The sequence below is a fragment of the Manis javanica genome, chromosome 3 (assembly GCF_040802235.1).
Source record: "Manis javanica isolate MJ-LG chromosome 3, MJ_LKY, whole genome shotgun sequence".
Taxonomy (NCBI): domain Eukaryota; kingdom Metazoa; phylum Chordata; class Mammalia; order Pholidota; family Manidae; genus Manis; species Manis javanica.
The window spans coordinates 210,713,897-210,733,612 of NC_133158.1; the positions used below are offsets into that span (position 1 = coordinate 210,713,897).

At 52.3% G+C, this 19,716-nt stretch overlaps 1 protein-coding gene across 6 annotated transcripts in view; it reads right to left on the minus strand.

Annotated features, from left to right (window-relative positions):
• Nucleotides 1-19,716, minus strand: part of SCARA5 (scavenger receptor class A member 5) — a 108,658-nt gene that overhangs the window by 16,948 nt on the left and 71,994 nt on the right. For 4 of the 6 annotated variants that reach the window (XM_037024725.2, XM_037024724.2, XM_073232735.1 and 1 more), the window contains exons 5-7: nt 17,917-17,997; nt 15,838-15,936; nt 14,142-14,198 (exon numbers count right to left, since the gene is read on the minus strand). The exons of the other annotated variants lie outside the window; for them this stretch is intronic. In XM_037024725.2, the coding sequence (XP_036880620.2) occupies nt 14,142-14,198; nt 15,838-15,936; nt 17,917-17,997 (237 nt within the window). The remainder of the gene's footprint in view (nt 1-14,141; nt 14,199-15,837; nt 15,937-17,916; nt 17,998-19,716) is intronic. 6 annotated transcript variants of the gene reach the window in all.

Genomic DNA, 19,716 nt, shown 5'->3' on the forward strand with positions numbered 1-19,716 from the left:
GTCAGTGCGTACTGTCGGAATCCCCAGCCAAGGGCCTCACAATTCCTAGATCTCTTGGTTCTGATCTTCCTTTGGTGTCTGACTGTTCAAAATGGGTGCTGTGCCCACCCACAGATCCCCCAGCTCAGGCAGGAATGGTGTCGCCCAGGAGAGAGACCGTGAGCTCACTGCACACAGTGACTGGCCGCCCTCACCCTGGGCTGCATCTATTTGTGCTGCCTTTCTGCACATCATTCTAGACTCCCTATTGCTGGCTGAGCTCTAAACAAGTCTTGAGCCCTCCGTGGGGACATGGAAGTATATAACCCTGCTCTTCTCTGCACACAAAAAGGCTTCAAGACAATTCCAGGCCACCCCTTGCTGAGTGGGCCAGAAGTGGACCCCAGGTGGGCGGTGGGGGCTGCCAAGGTCGCAGTGAGCCGGGAGGAGGGGACTGGCAGGGGCCTAGTCATGGAGCCTTAAGTCTTAGAGCACTAAAAACCTTTCTCTTCCTCATTTCATGGCTTGTAACACTCACTTCCCAAGGCTGCAAAGGGGGTCAGTGACAAAGGTCCTCTCCTTGGCCAGACACTAGCCAGACTCCTCTCAGCCCTCTCAGCTACTAGGCTTCAACCTTGGTCTATACAGACTTGAACAAAACACTAACAGCTTCTAAGAGCTCAGGGCCACATCCCTAGGACGACCCTGGCCTCCCTTAAAGTTCCTGCCTGAGAAAACCCAAGGTTATTGAGAGAATTGCTGTTTGCCCCCGCCAGCACCTGAAGATGAGGCCCGCCTCCCAGCCTCTGTGGGACGGAGGAGCCAACCTTGGACAAGCTCCTGTTCGCAAACCGAGATGGGCTTCCCAGAGACCAAATCCTCTTCATGTATCCAGACTCTACAGAGCCCCCCTCCCTGTCCCCTCATCCTCCCTTTAACAGACCCTGTCACCTGTGTATGAATCAAGGTTAAGTTCAGTTCGCACTGGCCTCTTCCCTATTGTGTTAGTATAACACTGATTAAGGTCAGTCCCGACCACTTTGGTGTCCAGCTTTGTTTATCTTTGACAGTAGATGTGGTTAGACAGGCATCAGACAGGCTGGTCAGAGCGTGTGCCATGCTCTCAGCCTCGGGCTCTTCCTTACACGTGGGAGAGGCCATGGGTGATTGGTCTGGTTCAAGGGTTCTGTCCAAACCACTGTGATGATTAGCAGGACCACCCAGATTCCCCTGGGATCTGAGCTGGGAGATTGTGGAGAGAGCTGAGTAGAAGCAGCAGCAGAAAGAGGGAGGGGCAATGGGGTTAGCAAGCCATGCTGGAGGCGAGATGCTCCAGTGCGTCCATGAGCCCCTAGTGCTGTGGCCCCCAGAACTGACCTGGGTTCTGCATGACCTCCCCATTCCGGACTCTGCAACGCCCACTCATGAGTTTTGTCTCCCAAAATCTTCCCAGGCGTCCCTGTTACTTGAAGTGACCCAAGAGACCCCAGTCCTTGCTGCCCAATGCGAGCATCCAGGAATCCCACACCTCAGTCTAAGGGATGGGTAGCTACTTGTCTCCTGGGCTCTGGGTGGATTTGAGGATTTGGATGGAGGAAATCACTATGGGAGACAACAGGGGAGAGTGGAAAGTGGCTGGTTCTGGACTCGGGAACAGCGTTCTAATTCTGGCTCCACTATTGCCAGATGCAAGCTCTCCACGCCTACCCTCTTCGTAAAATGGGTATAATGGTAGAAGTTGGGAGCAACAGCACACGTCAAGGACTTGGCACATCACAGGCACCCATCACTGTGAGCTCCCATCCCTGGCCGGCCAGCACTTCGCCCAGCAGCCTGTTGAGCCCTGAGGGGTCCTTGGGTGTTGCTGAGGATGGCTTGGACACAGTGGCCCAAGGAGAGGTCATCTCCTTGAAGCCTTTTTGCAAAGTAACCTTGCTGCTTGGGGAGTGGAACAAGGGGGGGGCTCACCCCTCCAATTGGATTAATTTCCTAACTTCCTCTGCTCTCCCCAGGGTGCACTTCTCTGCTCCTCAGTCAGGGGAGAGGGACAGGCACATGAGCAGAAGACTGGCTCCTGCTGTCAGCAGCTTTCTGCTCACTAATGCGAGCTGACTGTGATTCATTAAGCAGGGCGGTCCAGGAATGTGGCGTTCTGGCTGCGTCCACTCTGGGGTCCTAGCACAGATCTTACCAATCTAATCTGTGGGCATTCTCTTCCCAGAACAAATGTGTCTTTGCTCTCTTTGCCTTGTAAATACATATGTGGGAAAAGCAAGGTCCCAGACAAGCAGTCTGGGTCTAGCCCAGATTCCCCAAGCTCTGATCCCTGAGCCCTACAGCAGGAAGGGGTGCTGGGTGTTGGCCTTGAACCCCCATCTCCCATGTCAAACAATGAAATCCTCTCCATGCTGCACCGTGCCTGACAGCGGCTCATCCTGCCTCCAGAAATGGAAGGGAATGTGACAGTATCTCCTGGGAATCCATTCCACTATTTTTAACCACCTGGTTTTGTTCATAGAGCACTGGCATCTCTGGGTGGCTCCAGGGTGTTTTATTACTGCCTGCCTTGTTTTACTCTGTATGCTTGGGGTTTCACCGTTATAAGTGGGGACTAAAATGCAAAGCACCTTCCTCTTTCTGCATCATCTGGTGAGAGCACGACTGAGGGAGTGGCTTCACTACCTGGCCCCTCGGGGGGTCTGGGAGGATAGCTTAAGGACCCATATCAACCAGCTCAGAACCAGTTTCCAGGGCTGGGCTAGTCTTAGAACTATACTGCCTGCAGGGCTTGTCCACACCCACCTCAAGGCAGCCCCAAACACAACTACAACCAGGCCATGTTCTGGGCACCACCCAGGAGGGATTTCAAGTCAAGGATGGGCAGTGAAGGGAACTAACGTACACTCAGGTCCTACTACACGTCCTGCCATGCAGAGGGCCTCCAATGTGCATTTTCTCATTCATTCTTCACAACAGCTCCACGAGTTAGTTATTACGGCTGTCACTCAACAGAGGAGAAAATGGGCCCAGAAAATTCAAGTAATTTGCCCAGAGTCACACAGCTGCTACCAGGCAGAGCCGTGGGGAAAAGCAAACTTTCTTTTCTTTTCAAACCACAGAGCCAACAGTCAGGCTGAATAATAAAGACAAATATTTGTTAACAGCCCCCTTTAAATGTCAAATGCCTTTTGTCCATCTCCTACCAGCCCTATGGGGTCTGCAGGCATCAGTGCCTTCAGGAATAAGGGAAAGAGTCTTGGTCTTAAAGCAGTGGTTCTCAGCCCTGGGCTCTTGTAAGAATCACCTGGCTGCTGTAAAATCTACCAGTGCAGTGGATGTAGCTTTGAACAGCTGGCATGTGACATAAATGCCCATCAGGGTCAAGAACCAGGCTTAAAGGGACGGAGCTAGGATCAAGCCAGGTCTCGCAACTTACCAGCTGCCCACATATAGGAAAGATGACACTGCCCTGCCTCTTCCTGGTCTCTATGCTCTCAGCACTGTAAGCTCTGAGAGTGACAGCCACCGGCACCCTGGAGGTCCCCAGTCACAGCCCACTTGCAGGCAGAGGGCCTGGCACACGGCAGGACATAACAAATTGTACTGAGCGAGTGAGTGAGTGAGTGAATGGGAGATGACTGGATTCGCAGCCCTCTGCTGGCTCTGGGAACAGAGCAGATCCCTAAGTGCTCCACTACCTGCTTGGCTGGGCATCAGAAGGGCCCCAGAGCCCAGAGAACTTTGCTTCTAAAGAAGAGGAGAGGAGGGGAAACCCAGCCTGAGTCTGAGACCTCACAGCTCCTCTGGGTTGGTTCATCCTGCCTCCCAGGCCCCTGCCAGAGCAGAACAAGTCAAAGGAAGGGAGGTTGTGGAGAACAGAAATAAACACACGGGGCTGGGAAAGCGGGCTCTGATTTTCCACAGCTGTGGAGTTGAGCCCAGAGATAATTTGGACCATCTGCCCATTAAGGAAGTTGAACTTTGGTTCTCTTGTGAAGAAAGAACTCCCCGCGCCCCCAGCTGCCAGCAGCTCCCTGAGGTAGGGGACGCTGGGCCCCGTCCGTCTCTAGACAGGACGCTTCTCTTCTCCCTGACATCTGTGGGAAATGTGGTCCGTATGGAAAGGACAGGAGCCATCCCACAAGCAAACTAAGGAATTTCTGGCCGGGCTCTGCCGGAGGGCATCACTTTTAGACTGTGGTCTGGCCTGTGGGTGAGCTTTATAAAATGCTATTTCCTCATGGTAATCTGCTCTTAACTTAATATGGTACTTTATGCCTCTTCAAAGCACTTTCGTTAGATGGGCTCATTTTGATCTTTGCAGTCCTCCCCTAAAGTGGGTGGTATTTGTCATACCCGTTTTACAGGCAAGCAAGCTGAGATCAGAGAAGGAAAGTGACTTTCTCAAGGTCACATGATACAGCAGCAACACCGGGACCACACCTGGATCTGCAGACCCGCCACCGCAAGGGCCACCTTACCGTGTCTTTGACTGGGGTCACAAGGAGTGCTCAGGACTTTGTGAAGGAGCAGCAGAAATATCTCCCCAGTTATCACTGCACTTATCACACAGGATTTTTCTTTTAACTGTTGACTCCCCCATAGTCTCTGTAACTGTTGCATATTCTTTGGAAACTGGGAGTTTGTATTCTCTTGATTTTGCTTCTCCAGTGCTATCAAGTAATAAATGTAGTGCTTTTCCCCATCCAGCCCCGAACCAGGGCTTGCCCATCACAGCGGGAGGATGTTGCTATGCTCAGAAGCTCTGCTGCGAGCTGGGTTTGTAGGAATTCATCGGGCAGCAGTGACGGCTGAGTCCTTTGCCTTGATTTTGCTCCTGGGCCTCTCCAAGGAGAGGGGTCAGTGACTGTCAACAGGCCTAAGGACTAAGAAGAAATGCTACGGAGGCAGGGGAAAGTCAGTGCTGCCCAACTCTCATTTTATCGCACCTACAGCTATGAGAAGGTGCTGAGGTTTATCTAGTGTCCCACAAACATCTTCATGGAACTGTTACCTTTACCTCCGGCCACATCCTGGACTAGTGGCCTTTCCTAAGAAGGCCCTCACACCCTCTGCCTTCACCCACCCCACCCCCCAACTGTCCTGTTTCTTCTAAGTTCTGCTCTCCTTCACGTTTAAGGTCTGAGACCCTTGGGCTGGGATGCTTCCCCTTCCCCCTACTGTAAATCCTGGAAGACAGAACCTCACTCTAACGTCATATGTACCATGTTGTCACTCTGTCATCTCGGGCATGTAACTTAACCTCACAGAACAGTTTGCTCCCCTGTTAAATGGGAATGACACATAGCTTAGAGGGTCAGTCTGAGACAGGGGTGAGCTCAGTGACTGGGGTGGCTAGTTCTCAAGCAACAGTGCTGAACTCAACATAAGCCCTAAGGATCATGCTGGGGGACTGAGGCACTGTGCAAGGGACACCTCCCAGGACATCCTTGGGCTGTACGTCCCTCTTTCATCTTCCCATTCTTCCACCAGAATTCTACAACAATGCTACTTAGAAGAGAGGCTGAGACCCAGCACCAGGGCAAGTACGTCCATCAGGTAATGCTTCCAAGAACTCTCCAGCGCCCTTCCACTGTCAAAGGACAGGAAGGGAAGTGGGGCCATAAAGGTAATGCAGTGGCAGCTACAGCTGATCCCATTACATCAAAAAGTCACTTGGGACCTCCCAGCAATTTCTGCAGCACCCAGCATGCTTTACCTCCCAGCACAGAGGATCCAGGGTCCAGGAGATTAAGAACAACTCCTGAGTTTGTGTAAGTTGCTTTGTAAATAAACAGTTTAACCATTCCTGGTTTTAATGTACGTCACCACCTAAAACTTTCTTTTTACAAAACCCACATCAAAGACCCAAACTTCAGTTCTTCAGTGTTTCCAAGGTGCAGAGTCTGTAGAAGAGTCCTTGGTCACCTTGGGTCTGAGGTTTGGGTTACTAGAAGAGGTTTTCTCAGGGCAAATCCCAGAAGCCCCAGTGGGCTTGCCAGGAAATGGGGAATGTCAGTCCTGCATGGAGCCGCCTCCAGGCACCTCGGGAAGATGGGTACAGCAGTGTCAGCTAGATGTGGGGAATTGAAATGCAGACACGGAGTGAGATGCGCTCCGTGGGTCACACAATGAAAAGGATAGGTGCTTAGGGAACCAACCGGTACCTCCTTCCACAAGCATGATTCCACCTACATGCCTGGCCTTTCCACAGCCCCAGGGGCCTTTACCTCCTGGTCCCACATCCAGGGCTAGCGGCCTTTCCTAAGAGGACTTTCACACCCTCTGCCTTCACTTTTGCTACCCCCACCCTGCCTCATGTCCTTTCTTAGTTCTGTTCTCCTTCAAGTTCAAGGTCTGAGACCCCTTGACTGTGATGCTTCCCCATTCCCTTATTACAAATCCCTGAAGACAGGAATTCTTAATATAATTCTTAATATAAACTAATTCTTAAGCTAATTCTTAATATAAACTCTAAACACTGGCTTATTTTTTCCCAACTAGCTCTCAGTTTTGGCACTCGGGGGTTCCTACTATCACACAGCACATATTTGGAATTCAAGTATTAGGGGCGCTGTTCCTGGCCTGTTACTGGCCTCTTATCACCGCCCACTTCTATCTGAGAGCACGGATTCCCCAGGAGCTTGTGTCTCCTCACTGGGGCCCATGCTGTGGAGCATTTCTCTCTCCTCATTTACAGGACGTGAATGTACAGCTGGCTCTGCGGCTCCTAACTCCCAGGGAGCTCCCCCACCCTCCCCACGGGCCCCCATTTACTACCTGCTTCCTAAGGGAGCCAGGCCTTTTGTTTTCCTAGGCCCTCTTGAATCTATTTGAAGCCATCATGCCAAAGGTGGCGTGGATTAGTCAGAACTGAACTGTTTTCTGCACAGAGCAATGTAAAGCTCCCCTGGACGGGGCCACCAGGAAGCATTCCGGAAATGTCACTGGATGTGTTTTTAGAAGGCTTAAGACAGGCTCTTGGCAAACCAGAATGCCTGGAAGGCCAGATTCCATCCTCTGCACAGAACAGAGGGAAAAAAGGAAATTGAGGCTGGGGCGGCTGCAGGCCTGACTTCAGGGTCACACAGCCCATCAGGTCAGAAGGGGACTCAGATCTCAGGCTTGCTTCTCCACACCCTGGGGTGCCCCCTGGGGCTCTCGTCTCATCTTAGGAACTCTGTTTCTGGAAAAGAGGACTTTCTAAAAGGGGAGCAGCAGCAGCAGAAAAACGTGGACTTGGAATGTGCACGTTCCCCTGGGGAGGAAGGGTCTGCTGACTGTGTGCCCAGCCCTGGTCTCAGTGTGAAGGCCGTCAGGGTGGCTGGGGCTCCATTTTCACCGCCTCAGCCCCGTCGCCACTTGGTCCCAACTCCAGTCTTGACGTAGAGCAGGAATATGGGGTGAGCATCACGCCATTATAAAATCTACTCAGCCTGTGAACGAAAGCCTAGTTTATTGTTTAACTTAACCTTTAACGTGCTGTTCTCCCTTCTTCCAGTCTCCTTAATTAATTAAGTTTCATTGTAACCAGGACAGAAGACAGAGTTCCAGAGTGTAAACAAACGTGCCTGGACAAAGAAGGCAGAGATACAGATCGACGCAGTCACCCAGGTAACCCTGTTCTTAAGACAACACTTCATCACCTGTGTACATCAGGCCTTATACCAGCCTACCCAAAACACTCCACAGAACCCCAAACCCTAAAGCCTTAAGCGTGCCTCTTCTCTCTCTTTCTGAGGTTGTCTGTTCCCCTGCTTCCAGTGTGTACTTTGCTTTAAATAAAACGTTTGCGCTGCTCAGCCTATCGCTCTTGTCTCTGAATTCTTTCTTATGACAAAGAAAAGAACTGTGAACATAATCGACCTCAAGGCAGCCACTCTGACATCCACCACTGGTGGTCAGTGCCTTCGTCACTTCGCTATTTCATTCAACCTTCTAGTCTTAAGCACAAGTCTTCTCTCTCTTCCTGTTTTATTTCAGACAAGTAGGCAAGTGGCTGTGGGGCCCTTTGATTTTGGGGGCTTGCATGTTCCCGTGGCCTGGGCGACCCGGACAGGACTGCAGCCCTATGATCGTGTTCTTTGCTGCCTGCCTGAACATCTCCTCTCCTTTGTTTTTGGAAGTTCCAAGAACATAAACGCACTCTATTCGGTGATCTGCAGCTCCTCAGTTCTGGGGTGGTAAGGATATAATTCCCGTGCCGCAGAGATCCAAGCAGACACCGGACACCAGTCACCCTAGTTTTAGGAGCTGGTAAGGGATTTGAGCTGTGCCAAGCCGGAGTTCAGCGGACTTTCCTTTGCTCTCTGTTCTTTCTTGCTTCCCACCGCCTGCATGGCCACACAAATAAAAGGGCCACTCTTCCTGACACTGCTCAACTTTGACACTCAGGATGACTTTCATTTTAATGAACTCCTTTCTTGCTTGCATTTGTTTGACCTGTTTGTGAATTCTTTCCCAGCCAGAGTCAAGAGCCCTCTCTCAGGCTGAGGTCTCACCTGGTGGCAGGGAGACCACCCCAGGTGAGGCTGCCTGACAAACAGTCTCGTTCTCCAGCCAGCCAGCCGTCACCCCCCATTGCCACCATGTCACTCCCTGCTCACAGCCCATCCTGGCTTCCCAATGCCCAGGGGTCAAGCCTAAACTCCTGAGCATTGACCCCATATACTTCTCTGGCCTTAATTTTTGTTTCTTATATCCCAAACCCTTGCCATGCCAAACTTTGCGGGTTAATCGGAGTACTGTCTTCCGTTTCATGCGTGGTTCTCCTTACCTGGAATACCTTCACCTTCCAATCCACCTTTGGCCTTGCCCTTCAAGATTTGGGTCAAAGACACTTCACTGACTGACCACCCCCCTCCCACCCTGAACAGGGGACAAAATTCGCCTTTGTACTTAGGTCTGCTGTAGCCCCCACCACACTCTGCTGTGACTGTGTGTCCTCACCCACTAAACTGTGAGCTTCGAAGAGGAGGCCAGACCTTACCCACCCTTCATTCACGAGCCCTCAGCTGGTGCCGGGTAGATAGCAAATGTCCAATAAACATCTGCGAAATAAGTGACTACACCAAAGCTCTTCTCTAAATGCTGTCCTTCCTGTGACAGAAGTGAGGGAGGCCAGCCCCTCCCTTCCCCAGCGCCCTGCCTAATCCCTCCCGCCTCTGCTCCTCTCCAAAGCCGGCTCCATGCCCCGCATTTTCTGACCCATGGGTTTCAGGCCTTTGCTGTCCCGCTGTCCCTGCTCGGTTCTCACCTGGTTCCCACATTCCTCATTTACCACGTCCTCTCTGTCTCTCTGTGGCTCTCCCTCTGCTTCCACCAGGTCTGGAAGGAACGTTTGCAAAAGGGCAGCTTTTCTGAATTTCGTGTGCCTGTGCATTATCAGTCATGAGATGTAAACCGAGGGGAGGAAACATCTGAAAAACACTTTTGCCTGTCCACACGCCCCCTCGTGTTTGCCTCTGCTGAGCACCCGCCATACAAGGACACAGGGAAGGGGTGACGCGATGCACAAACTGAGCGAGGTGTGTAGCTTCCACAGACAGTATCTCAGGAGGCTGTTGCGCTCAGTCTGCAAGACCACAAAGAACAAAGAAGGCAGGCGAGGCGGCCATGGCTTCCCCGGCAGAGGCAGAGGCCTCCAGCGTGAGGGCTTCACCCAGGCCAGTCTCAGAGCTGCAGAGGCAGGGGAGGAAGCTGGGGCGTGGTGAAATTAAGAGAAAACTCTAAGATGAGGCCTTAAAAATAACTGAAAATTGCTAAAGGAAGAAATTAGTACTTTTGTACCAACCCACCAAGAAAAGACCATGGCCCTGAGCACCTGACACTGTCAAAGGCCAGAAAAATAAAAGAGCGTCCAGGATGTAGCAGGACTGACCGTGGGCTCCCTGCCAGGCAGAGCCGGCAGCGGCCCGGCTCCGCCCCCCACGAGCTCCTGCGGCCTTGGGCAGGCTCACTACCGTGCGCCCTACCCTCTGCACCCAGTGCGAGTTTGTTAGTGGTGTTATGTGAATAGTTAATTTTTCTTAGAAGTGTGGTTTACTCTTAAATCATGTTGTTGCTGGATATTAACGTTGTGTACACATGGATGTATATGTGTTTAAGTTAATAACAGTTCTATATAAGAGATACAGTAGTTCTGCCCCTCCAGGCCCCAAAGAATGCTAACTCCTGGTGGTGCATTGTCCCAAACACGTTCCCCAGGGCACCCGGTGCAGCCAACTCTAGGTGCAGGGATGGGAGAAGGGGAAGTCAAAGACTCCAAAGGACTCTCTGATCCCTTATTCTAAAGCAAAGATAGAAACATCTCATCAGCTAGGGGGAAAAATGCATGCAAACCACATCCCTCATCCTTTATTTTGAGCTTACCCTATACCCTGGGGTGCCTCTGCCTGCCCCCCGTGCAAACTTATTTCACTAAATATTGAAACACACACCAGGTGTTAAAGGGTTCTCAAGTTTTTTGAGATGTCACTAATAACTCTCAATAAGCCCTGGTTTAAGATTTGCCCCGGGTTTTTGTGCACATTATTTGTTCCATGTGAACAAATTGAGCAACATTTTTTAAACAATCTGAACTTATACCCTGCTTTAAATTCATGCTGTGGAACTTAAACAAAACTGGATCCTTTACCCACCTCCCAGCTGCAAAAATACTATTTATTTTTCCTGCAAATGGACCATAGATGAGGGTAAAACAAATGTCTTTCTGTCTTGAAATGTGTAGATATAACCTTTTTTCCTGGCCAAACTCCCAAAAGGTAAACATCTAACAGAGTGACTGATATCACCCTTGTCTAAAAAAAAAAATCAAATAAACAAACAGAAAACTTCATCTCTTACTGAGTTGAAATCAGGAGATGGAGTCTCGGCTCTGTTTGGCCCTGACCTCTTGGGGGGGCTGTGGGATGCCCTCCACCTCTCTGTTCTTGGTCCCTGTTCAGTGAACTGGTGAGATGGGCTAAGGAATGGGAGGGAACTTGATCTGAAACCCCATCCAACTCGAAAATCCTGCCTCCAGACCAAAACACAGGTAAACAATCGTAAGGGCTCATTCTGAAAAACTGTTAAATGTTGGCTCAAAACATGGGTACTGAGAAATCACTGTCATGCCGCTTCAAAGGAGAACCCCAAGCTCCAATCCTGACCTGAAGGCTGTCTATCTTATGTCCTCACTGGTCCCTTTAATGCAGTAATGTAGTAATATATCCACTGCTGGACCTCGAGGTGTTTGCGGCTGAAGGTGAGAGGTGTGGGAAGTTTCCACGGCCTCCTCAGGCACAACCGGGTGACCACAGAGGGTTCCTCCTCCCCAGCTTTCTGATTCAGAGGAGGGGACGGCTCTGGTGCTGAGAATAACTTCTTCCCACCGCTGAGATCCTAACCATGGGGCTGCCCTGGGCCCGGGAATGACTAAGAACCTCCAGGAGCGGCACTCAGTGCTCACCAGAATGGCCACACTTTCCTGAAAGACGATCCTCGGCTTCCTCCTCAGCCGCAGTCTCCAGAATCCAGTTGATGCCTCTCAGACTGGAGGTCCTTGGAGACCTAACCAGGAGGCTGACCACAGCGGGCTTGGTGCGGTCAGAGGCAGGCCTGTGGGCAGAGGCCATGGGAAGGCAGCCCACGCAGGGCAGGCGTCCATCTCAGCCCTGAGCTGCCTCTACGTCCCCTTCAGCCCTTACATCTGCGTCCCCACTGAGGGACTCACTAGGGGCTGGAGAAACCCAGCCCTGCTTTTCAAGAGCAGGGGCCTAAGCTCTCATTGCAGAATTAGTTAAGTCAGGGGCCTGGGCTTTCAGTCCCACCTCCGCCCCTGCCTTGGGTGTCGGCTGTCTGCTCCAGGCCTCTGGAAACAGGGAAAGGGCTGGCTGGCCTTCCGTTATGTTGTTCTACAATTCCTGTGTGTTTCCCATGTCCCTCTGCACACTGGAAAGCCTCCCCTGCATGGGGCTCTGTCTGCCGAGCCACTCACTCTCCAGGCCCATCAGTCATGAAGACATTTTTTGGGTCCTGTCAGGAGGCAGGTAGGGAACGCTTAGAGCTGCGTGTAAGGGCTGCTGTCTGAGCTCTGGGCTCCAGTCAGGGTGTAGCCTCTTCAGGCCAGGGAAAGAACGCCCTCAGCCCCCAAGGAGGGCTGTCCAGAGCTGACGTCAGCCTCTCGTGGTGCAGTCAGTGGGCTCCAGGGCCAAGAGGATGAGGTGCCCGCCCCCTGCTCCGCCTCCCTACCCATGCCTGGGGGAGCCCACACCACTGCGGCCCAGCTCCCACCTTCCCATCCTGCAGGCCGACCTCGGAGCCCAATCCAAGTGCACAGCCCGGCCAGCTGGGCCCACAGAAGCAAGGTCAACAGTGACAGAGCATCCCTGGATTGATGGTGACTGACAGCCACCAATTCCCTCCAGGCTCCACGGGCACAGACATCCTCTCCTCTCAGTCAGCTGAGGAGCAGTGCCAGAGAGCCCCTGACAGAAGCCCCTCGGATGTGGGCAGTGTTTCTGCTCTCTCTCTCAAAGGTCATCTTTCCACAGTTCCTCCCTTCCTGCTATTCCATCCGGAGTTATTTATTTTGCAGAGCTAAATGCCACAGCCCTTCTCAGCTACCCTAGCAGCATTCCATCAGAAAGCAGTCAACAAACAGCAGGAGAAGGCAGCACGCGAACAGCAGAGTACAGTGCCCAGCCTATGAGATGAAGGGGGTGTCAATCTGTCACGGATGTCCCAGATCAAAGCCAGACTCCCTTCCTTTGCCTTCAGACCTCTCCTTTCGGCTCCCAGCCAAGGCCACCAGGTCACTACATCTGCCAGGTCACTCCCAGGTGAGCCCTTGGCCACCTGTGAAAGGGACTTGAGATAATGCGAGAAAGACTTGCAAAGCACACCAATTGTTTTGTGGATTATAGCATCTAAGGTAAGGTGGACGTGGGGGCCCCAGGGTAAGCACAGGCACACCCTGTCTTCACTTTGGAGTGACAAGTGGCTGTTACATACATGTTTCTGGTTAGGTCCTTAACCACTGCCCCGGGGAAGGGAAGGGCACAGGGAGTGGCAGGCAAGTTAACGTCTCAGGGCACCATTTAGGAGTGAGGTCTCCTTCTGGCCTCAGTGACTGAGGACCTGTGGAAACCAAAGGTCAGCCTTAGGGAACCATCGGTCTGGGCCCAGCGTGTGAATCTACAGTGGTATCTGCCCCGAGTGTCCACGGCAGAACCCGAGGGCAGGTGCTCTTTCCCAGGCCCTGTCTTCCTAGGGGACCACGGCCAGAGTACAGGTGCCCTAGTAGGGGGGCGGTCTGCTGATGCCCTCACATGTACTGGCAGCATCTTGGAGCCCAACACACACTGTATGCCAGGATTTTGTTGAAACCAGTCTAGGAGACTCCTTCTCTGGCCATCTTGCTAAGGTTCCACATGTAGCCCTTTGGGGGGAACAAACCCTAGAAAAGTGCCATAACTAGATCAGCTGGAGATGTATAAACATATGAGGAAGGAATCTTGTCAGAAAGATGCCCACTCCCAGACTTGGCCCACCAAATAATGAGATCGTCACCACCGCTGCACAGCTGGGGACGGAATGAAAGCAAAAGGGGTCCAGCTTTGCCTCTGCGCCCTGCCCCACGTAAGTGCCCAGGGACGCCATGCAACTGCATGAGCTCAGGAACTGGGTGCTAGCATCTCCGAGGATTTCAGGGAGTATGGTTGACCTGGCGTGTCACATGGAACAATAATAGTCAACATTCACTGAGTCCTCAACTCATGTTCAGGTGCTGCAATGAGCACCCTATGTGGATTAATTCACTGAATTCTCTCCAGGACCCTGCGAGGAAAGGACTCTAGTTATCCCCAGTCTACAGCTGGGAAAACTGAGGCATGGGGATTCCACAGCCAGCTAGTGAGGCAGCTGGGAGGGAGCCCAGGCCAGCTGCCTCCAGATACCCACACAACCCCTGGGCTTGCACCACGCCTGGGAACAGGGTCTGTGCCCTGGAGCTGATCGATGTCCTGCTGGACCATCAGGGCCCTGAAGCCAGGAGGGGCTCTATCAACACCAGAGCCATGGGTCAGGGCTGCAGCCTCAGGCCCCCAAACCTGCGGGGCAGCTTGGGTGACAGTCACCCCTGTGCCCACAAAGCGCCCAGGGACCCCGCAGAGTTTCCTTACTGGCATCCCCTGCTCTGTCTCCTTTCTCTCCTTTCTCTCCTTTTGGGCCTCGGTCACCTGCAACAGAGCAGGAAAACTAGCATTAGAAATGGAAATAAATCCTATGTGAATACAATATTCTCTGTAGGAGACTTAATAACCCAAAGCCAAGGGCCCACGGCACCGGAGGGCATGGCAGGGCAGCAAAGGTAAGAGCCGGAGCTGGTTATGCAGCCTGCAGGTAGGAGGTGGGGTGCCAGCCGGGAAGCTTCATCCCTTCCTGGTTGAAGTGTCGAAGAGGGGCGTGCACCAGCGCACCCCAAAACAGTCAGCAGGAGGAAGACAAAGCAAAGTATCCCTATTAAAGAGCTAAGGTTTTAGAAGCCCACATCCAAGTTTGCTCTGATAAGCACAGGAGGGGAAAAAGGAGGGAGGCTCTTCAGTTCCATAGGGACACACAGGTTGTACGCCAGGTTTACCAGCAGGAGAGACAATAGAACATGAGGGAGAGTTTCCAGGGAATTGAGGAATTTCCTTCCCCAGATATGTTAAAAGAGCAAAGCTCTTTTTCCGGCTAGCACCTCACTACCAAGAAGTGCAAGGTCCTGACACCTCTCAAGGGGACACTAAAGTGAACAGGGAATTCTATTCCAGAAAGATACCTGCAGATCAAAAGCTTATGGCATGTGACCTGGTAACAAAAGCACGTCAGCAAGTTCCAGGGGTGGATGCCTAGTGTGCTCCAAGTTTTGACAAAAAAAATAAATAAAGGCAACCATGTATGTAAATATGAATGTGCTTAGGAAAGGATCTGGCAGGATATGCTCCAAAGTGTTTACAGTAGTCATTCTAAAGAGTAAGGGACTCACTTTTTACTTTGTACTTTATACACTTCTGTATTGTTAAATTTTCTCAAAAAGCATGTGCCACTTTTATAGTCTTGTTTTAAAATCAATTTTCAAAAATGTAGAGGGAAAACCTCAGCCTATTTAATCATCAACCAGAAGGTAGAATAAAAGTTCCCAGGGATCCAAGATTAAGAGACCATCCTAGACCCGGGATGGGAACGGTCACAGCACTTCCTCTTAGTTTCCGTTTTAACAAGCAAGAAGCTGGAGCCTGGGGAAAGAGCATCAGACCTCCTCTTTGCTTCTGCGATGATGACAGGAGGTCTGGACACTCTGGAAAGACTGACTGATTCTGAAGTGACTCCCCTAAAAATGAACAAGGTGACGATCAGCAGGAAGAAAGAAAATTCAGGAGAAACACCATTGGTAACGTAGGTCTGAGAACTGAATTCAAGTTTTAAATATTTGGCGAATATTTAAAATTTTTAAATCTTTGTGATGGGCTGTTAGGAATCTGGCAGCACTGGGGAGGGGGTGGCACACAACCTGGGTGCGCGGCCTCCGTTCTCCTGGCTTGGCTTCCTCTGCTTACCTCACTGAGCCGCAACCAGGAGTAACACCCCCTTGCATTTCTATAGCACGTTAGAGTTTACAAAGTTTTTCACGCATGTACATCCCACTTAGTCCTTATGACAGCCCTGTGAAATATGGTACCAGGAGGATTTCTACATTTTGGATGAAGAAACTGATATTCAGAGAGATCAAGTGACTTGTCCAAGGTCACTATGGTGCCTGCATTCTAGTGCCCATGCTGGTGCCCAGGGCCTAGCAGCGAGTGTGGCTCTGTGCTCTCTGAGATTAGTCGTTACCTTTGAACCCGCGCATGCCCATCGGTCCTGCGGCCCCCAGCTTCCCATCGTCGCCCTTGGGGCCAGGCAGTCCTGAGGTTCCTCTCTCCCCTGGCAGACCTGGGCAGACAAGAGACATCTTGTGGAGCCTTAGACTCAGAACTAGAAGGGCCCTTAAAGGTCATCACCTGGCCCAGCAATCAACCTCAGTCACGCATCTTCCCGTAGCTCTGCTTGCTCTCAGTTAAGTAAGGTACAAAGGCAGTGTTCAAAAAGTCATCACGAACCTTCCCCATCAGCACCTTTTTATCCAGTTAGACTGCACCCCTCCCCCTGACAGGTTTCATTCTACTGCGAGAGATGGTGGTGGTGCCATTAGGGGATGTCCCTTTAGCTTTGCTGGAAATTCAGATTCTGCAAACCCTCTTTTAAGTACTTTCTATGTGCCAGACACTGTCTTGGATGGTTTTCATAAAGCATCTCATTTAATCTTCACAATAAACTGAGGAATTATTTCATCTCTGCTACCAATGAGGAAACTGAGGCCCAGAGAGTTTAGGTAACCTGCCTATCGCCACACAGCAGAGAGTGTTGGAGGTGGGATCTGAGCCCTGGTCTTCCTGAACTGAAAGCTCATGGTCAGATTCATCTCATGCTGCATGAAAAGTGCTTACTAGGACCTAGGGTAGGAGAAAGATGAACACTCCCCTTCCTATTTAAGTAAAAAACAAAAGGTCTGCTCTGTGCTGTAACACAGGGAATTACAGCAAAGGGGATCATATGCTTAGGAGGAGGGAGGAGTCAGCAAGGTCAGGAAGTAGGTCAGATGACCTGCAGCCAGATCAGCCCGCAGGGCTCTTGGCCATGAGGCCCCACAGCCACGGCCTGCATTTCACCATGGACAGCCAGAATCAACAGATGGTTCCACCCAGCCAGAGCCCCTGAGGCCTGACCGAAGCCCACAGTTATCTCTGCAAAGCAGAGAACCCTCAATTAACTGATTAATTGTTCTTTCCAGCTTTGAATGTAAGTTGGCTTTCTCTGGTCTTTTTCCAAGACATGGAAAAACCTGTCTTCCAGTAATTATCCCTCCAGAGCTAATGTCAAATGGCTGGAGGAGGATGCATGGCCCCAGGAGGGTGGCTGGACCTCAGAGAACGGTGGACTGATTTCTTTTTCTCTTCCTAACACAGTGAATCTTATCCTGGAGTCCAGCAGCCCTATTGCCACAGAATTCTGCCTCTAGCGCAGCATATGCCCAGGGCTCCCCATCCTATAACTTAATAAGACAGAAAAAGGGGTTCCACAGCTCTGAGCCCCTGGGCACCCTCAATTCTGAGTTTAGGGAACTCCCTGGAGCGCGGAGGCAGGAATGGAGGCCAGGCCGTGTGCCTCTGCCTCCTTCCCTTCTTGCAGCCTCCCAGAGGCTGAGGAAGGGGCTGGTTTGGAGGTATAGTTCCTGATACAACCAAGCAGACCCCTGCCCTCCAATAAACTTCTCTTTCTCTTGCATCATTTAGAAGAATTTACATTGTCCTAGAAAAATGCTGCTCACAGCAGAGGCTCAGGAATGCTCAGACTGGGACGCAAAGTTTGATAAAGTAACAGAACAACTGCTGAGACAACGAGTCCAAGAAGAACGGATTTTTTCCAGAAAGCTGAAAAGTACCCTCCCACCGCGGCTGATCTTCAGGGCTGTCACCAGCGTGCATAGCTGGATGGGGTGGTAAGGAGACGGGCCAGGGTTTATTGACCTGGGAACACTGGGGGCCCAGCGCGGATGAAGGGCTGGTCCTGGACCGCGGGTGCCCTCCATTCCTCCTGGGGCCCCCGGGCACAGACACCCTCACTCCTGGTGGGGGGAGTGGCCTTCAGGAGATGTGAGCCTCTCTTCCCCCCTTTTCCTTTAGCTCCTGGCGCTTTCTATGAAAAAACACTTGCTCCAGTTACACTAGCAGCCTCTCTACCGATCTCGGCACAGAAATGGGCATTTGAAGCTGCGCTGGGGGACACCCTCCCGGGGAGCCTCATCACCAATGCCAAGGAGAAAGTAGGGGGTCGGGGAGGGACTGGGGGCCCCTCCCAGGGTCTCCCCATTACCTCGAAGTCCAGGTAGTCCAGGGATTCCAGGCTCGCCTTCCTTCCCTTCGTCCCCCTGATCACCTTTGGGGCCCGGTGGTCCTGAAAGGGTCACACACAGCATCAAAGGTAAAGGGCGCTTTCTGCAATGGGCCACCTGCAGAGGAAACAAGCCCTCCTTCCTGGAGAGAGGAATGATCAGCATTGCGCTGTGCAAGCTCGCAGGCTCCAGCTGGCCCAGTCTTGCGTGTGTGCAAGGGAGTCAGGGAAAGCTTCCTGGAAGCAGTATTCTCCAAAGAGAAGCCTCAAGGAGGAACAGAAGGCGGCTCAGGAAAGGGGGAGGCGGCAGGGCGCTATGGACCGAATGTTTCTGTCCCTCCCAAGTACACATGTTGAGTCCCTAATTCCTCATGCAATGGTATTTGGAGGTGACTAGGTCAGATGAGGTCATGAGGGTACCGTGCAAGGGCACAGCAAGAAGACTGCCGTGTGCCAGCCGAGAAGAGGGCACTGAAGTCCAGAGCCCAGCCATGCTGGACTTCCAGCCTCCAGGCCTGTGAGACACAAATGTCTGCTGCGCAAGAAACCTGGCCCGTGGTATTTTGCTTTGCAGCCCGAGTGGACTAAGATGGGGTGAAAGGGGAGAGTTCCAGGGAGAAGGAATGTGAGAGCTTGAAGATAAGAAAGAGGTATGCAAACTACGATGGGATCAGGAGCTGGGGCATGTGATGGGATTAGGGGGTCCTCGGAGGCCTGGCCTCAGTGTTGGATGTGATCCCAAGGGCACCTGACCCCAAGGGCACCAGAAGCCACAAGAGGAGCCCGAGAGAAAGAAGAGTGGTCGGGTCTGCACAGGCGGAAGGCGGCTCAGGCTGCTACTCTGGAAAGTGATGGGAACAGAAAGAAAAGCAGAGGCGGTGGGGAGGCTGCAGGCCAGGCGAGAGGTGGTGGGGCCCGAGTCAGAAGTGGCGGTCAGGGGGCATGTGAGCGGCTGTCTGGGGGTAGAAGAGACCCAGGTGAAGGCAGGGAGGTGGCCGGCACCACGGTCAGGCTCCCGGCTTGAGCGCCTGGATGGAGGAAGGGGTTTCTAACTGCTCCTGAGTGGGCCTTCCTTCCAGGGCAAGTCAGGGATTCCAGTGCACGCGACTGGACTCAGAGCTCCCGACTTGTCTGATGCCACACGGCCTGCTAGCAAGTGAAGAGCTGCGGCTTCCCTGGGTCCGTCCGGTCCCGTCTGCTCTGCCTCACTGGGGACACTAGGCATCTCGCCATTCCCAGAACGGGACAGAGCTGCCCACCACTGCAGCCGGTTGCTCTTCCTGCTCAGTCTCCTAGGGCCACTGTCTCCCGCCCCAGGCTGCTCCTTCCCACCTTCCTGTCCCAGCCCTCTCTGGCCCGTCACTCCCGCAGAGCGTGGGCACAGCCTGTGAGAACGCACATACTTGGTGCCATCGGGCACGTCGCTCACGCAGCCGCGTTCTCTGGCCCCGGTGGATGCGATCTCCCTTTACTAACAAACCGCTGGCTCAACCTGGACATCCCCACACCAGCAGTGAGCAGACCCCAAGGCCCCTACTCCACTGCTTTATGAGAGAAGAAGGGGCCCAAGGAAAATGTCAAAACCATATTGTAGTGACTAGGAGAGTGTCCCTCAAAATTCATGTCCACCTGGAACCTCAGAATGTGACCTTACTGGGAAATAGGATCTCTGCAGACATAACTGGCTAAGATGAGGCCCCACCCAACAGCTGGTGTCATAAGAAGTGAAAGCACAGACAGATTCAAGGGTGGAACCCCGCATGACAAATGGGCAGAGATCGG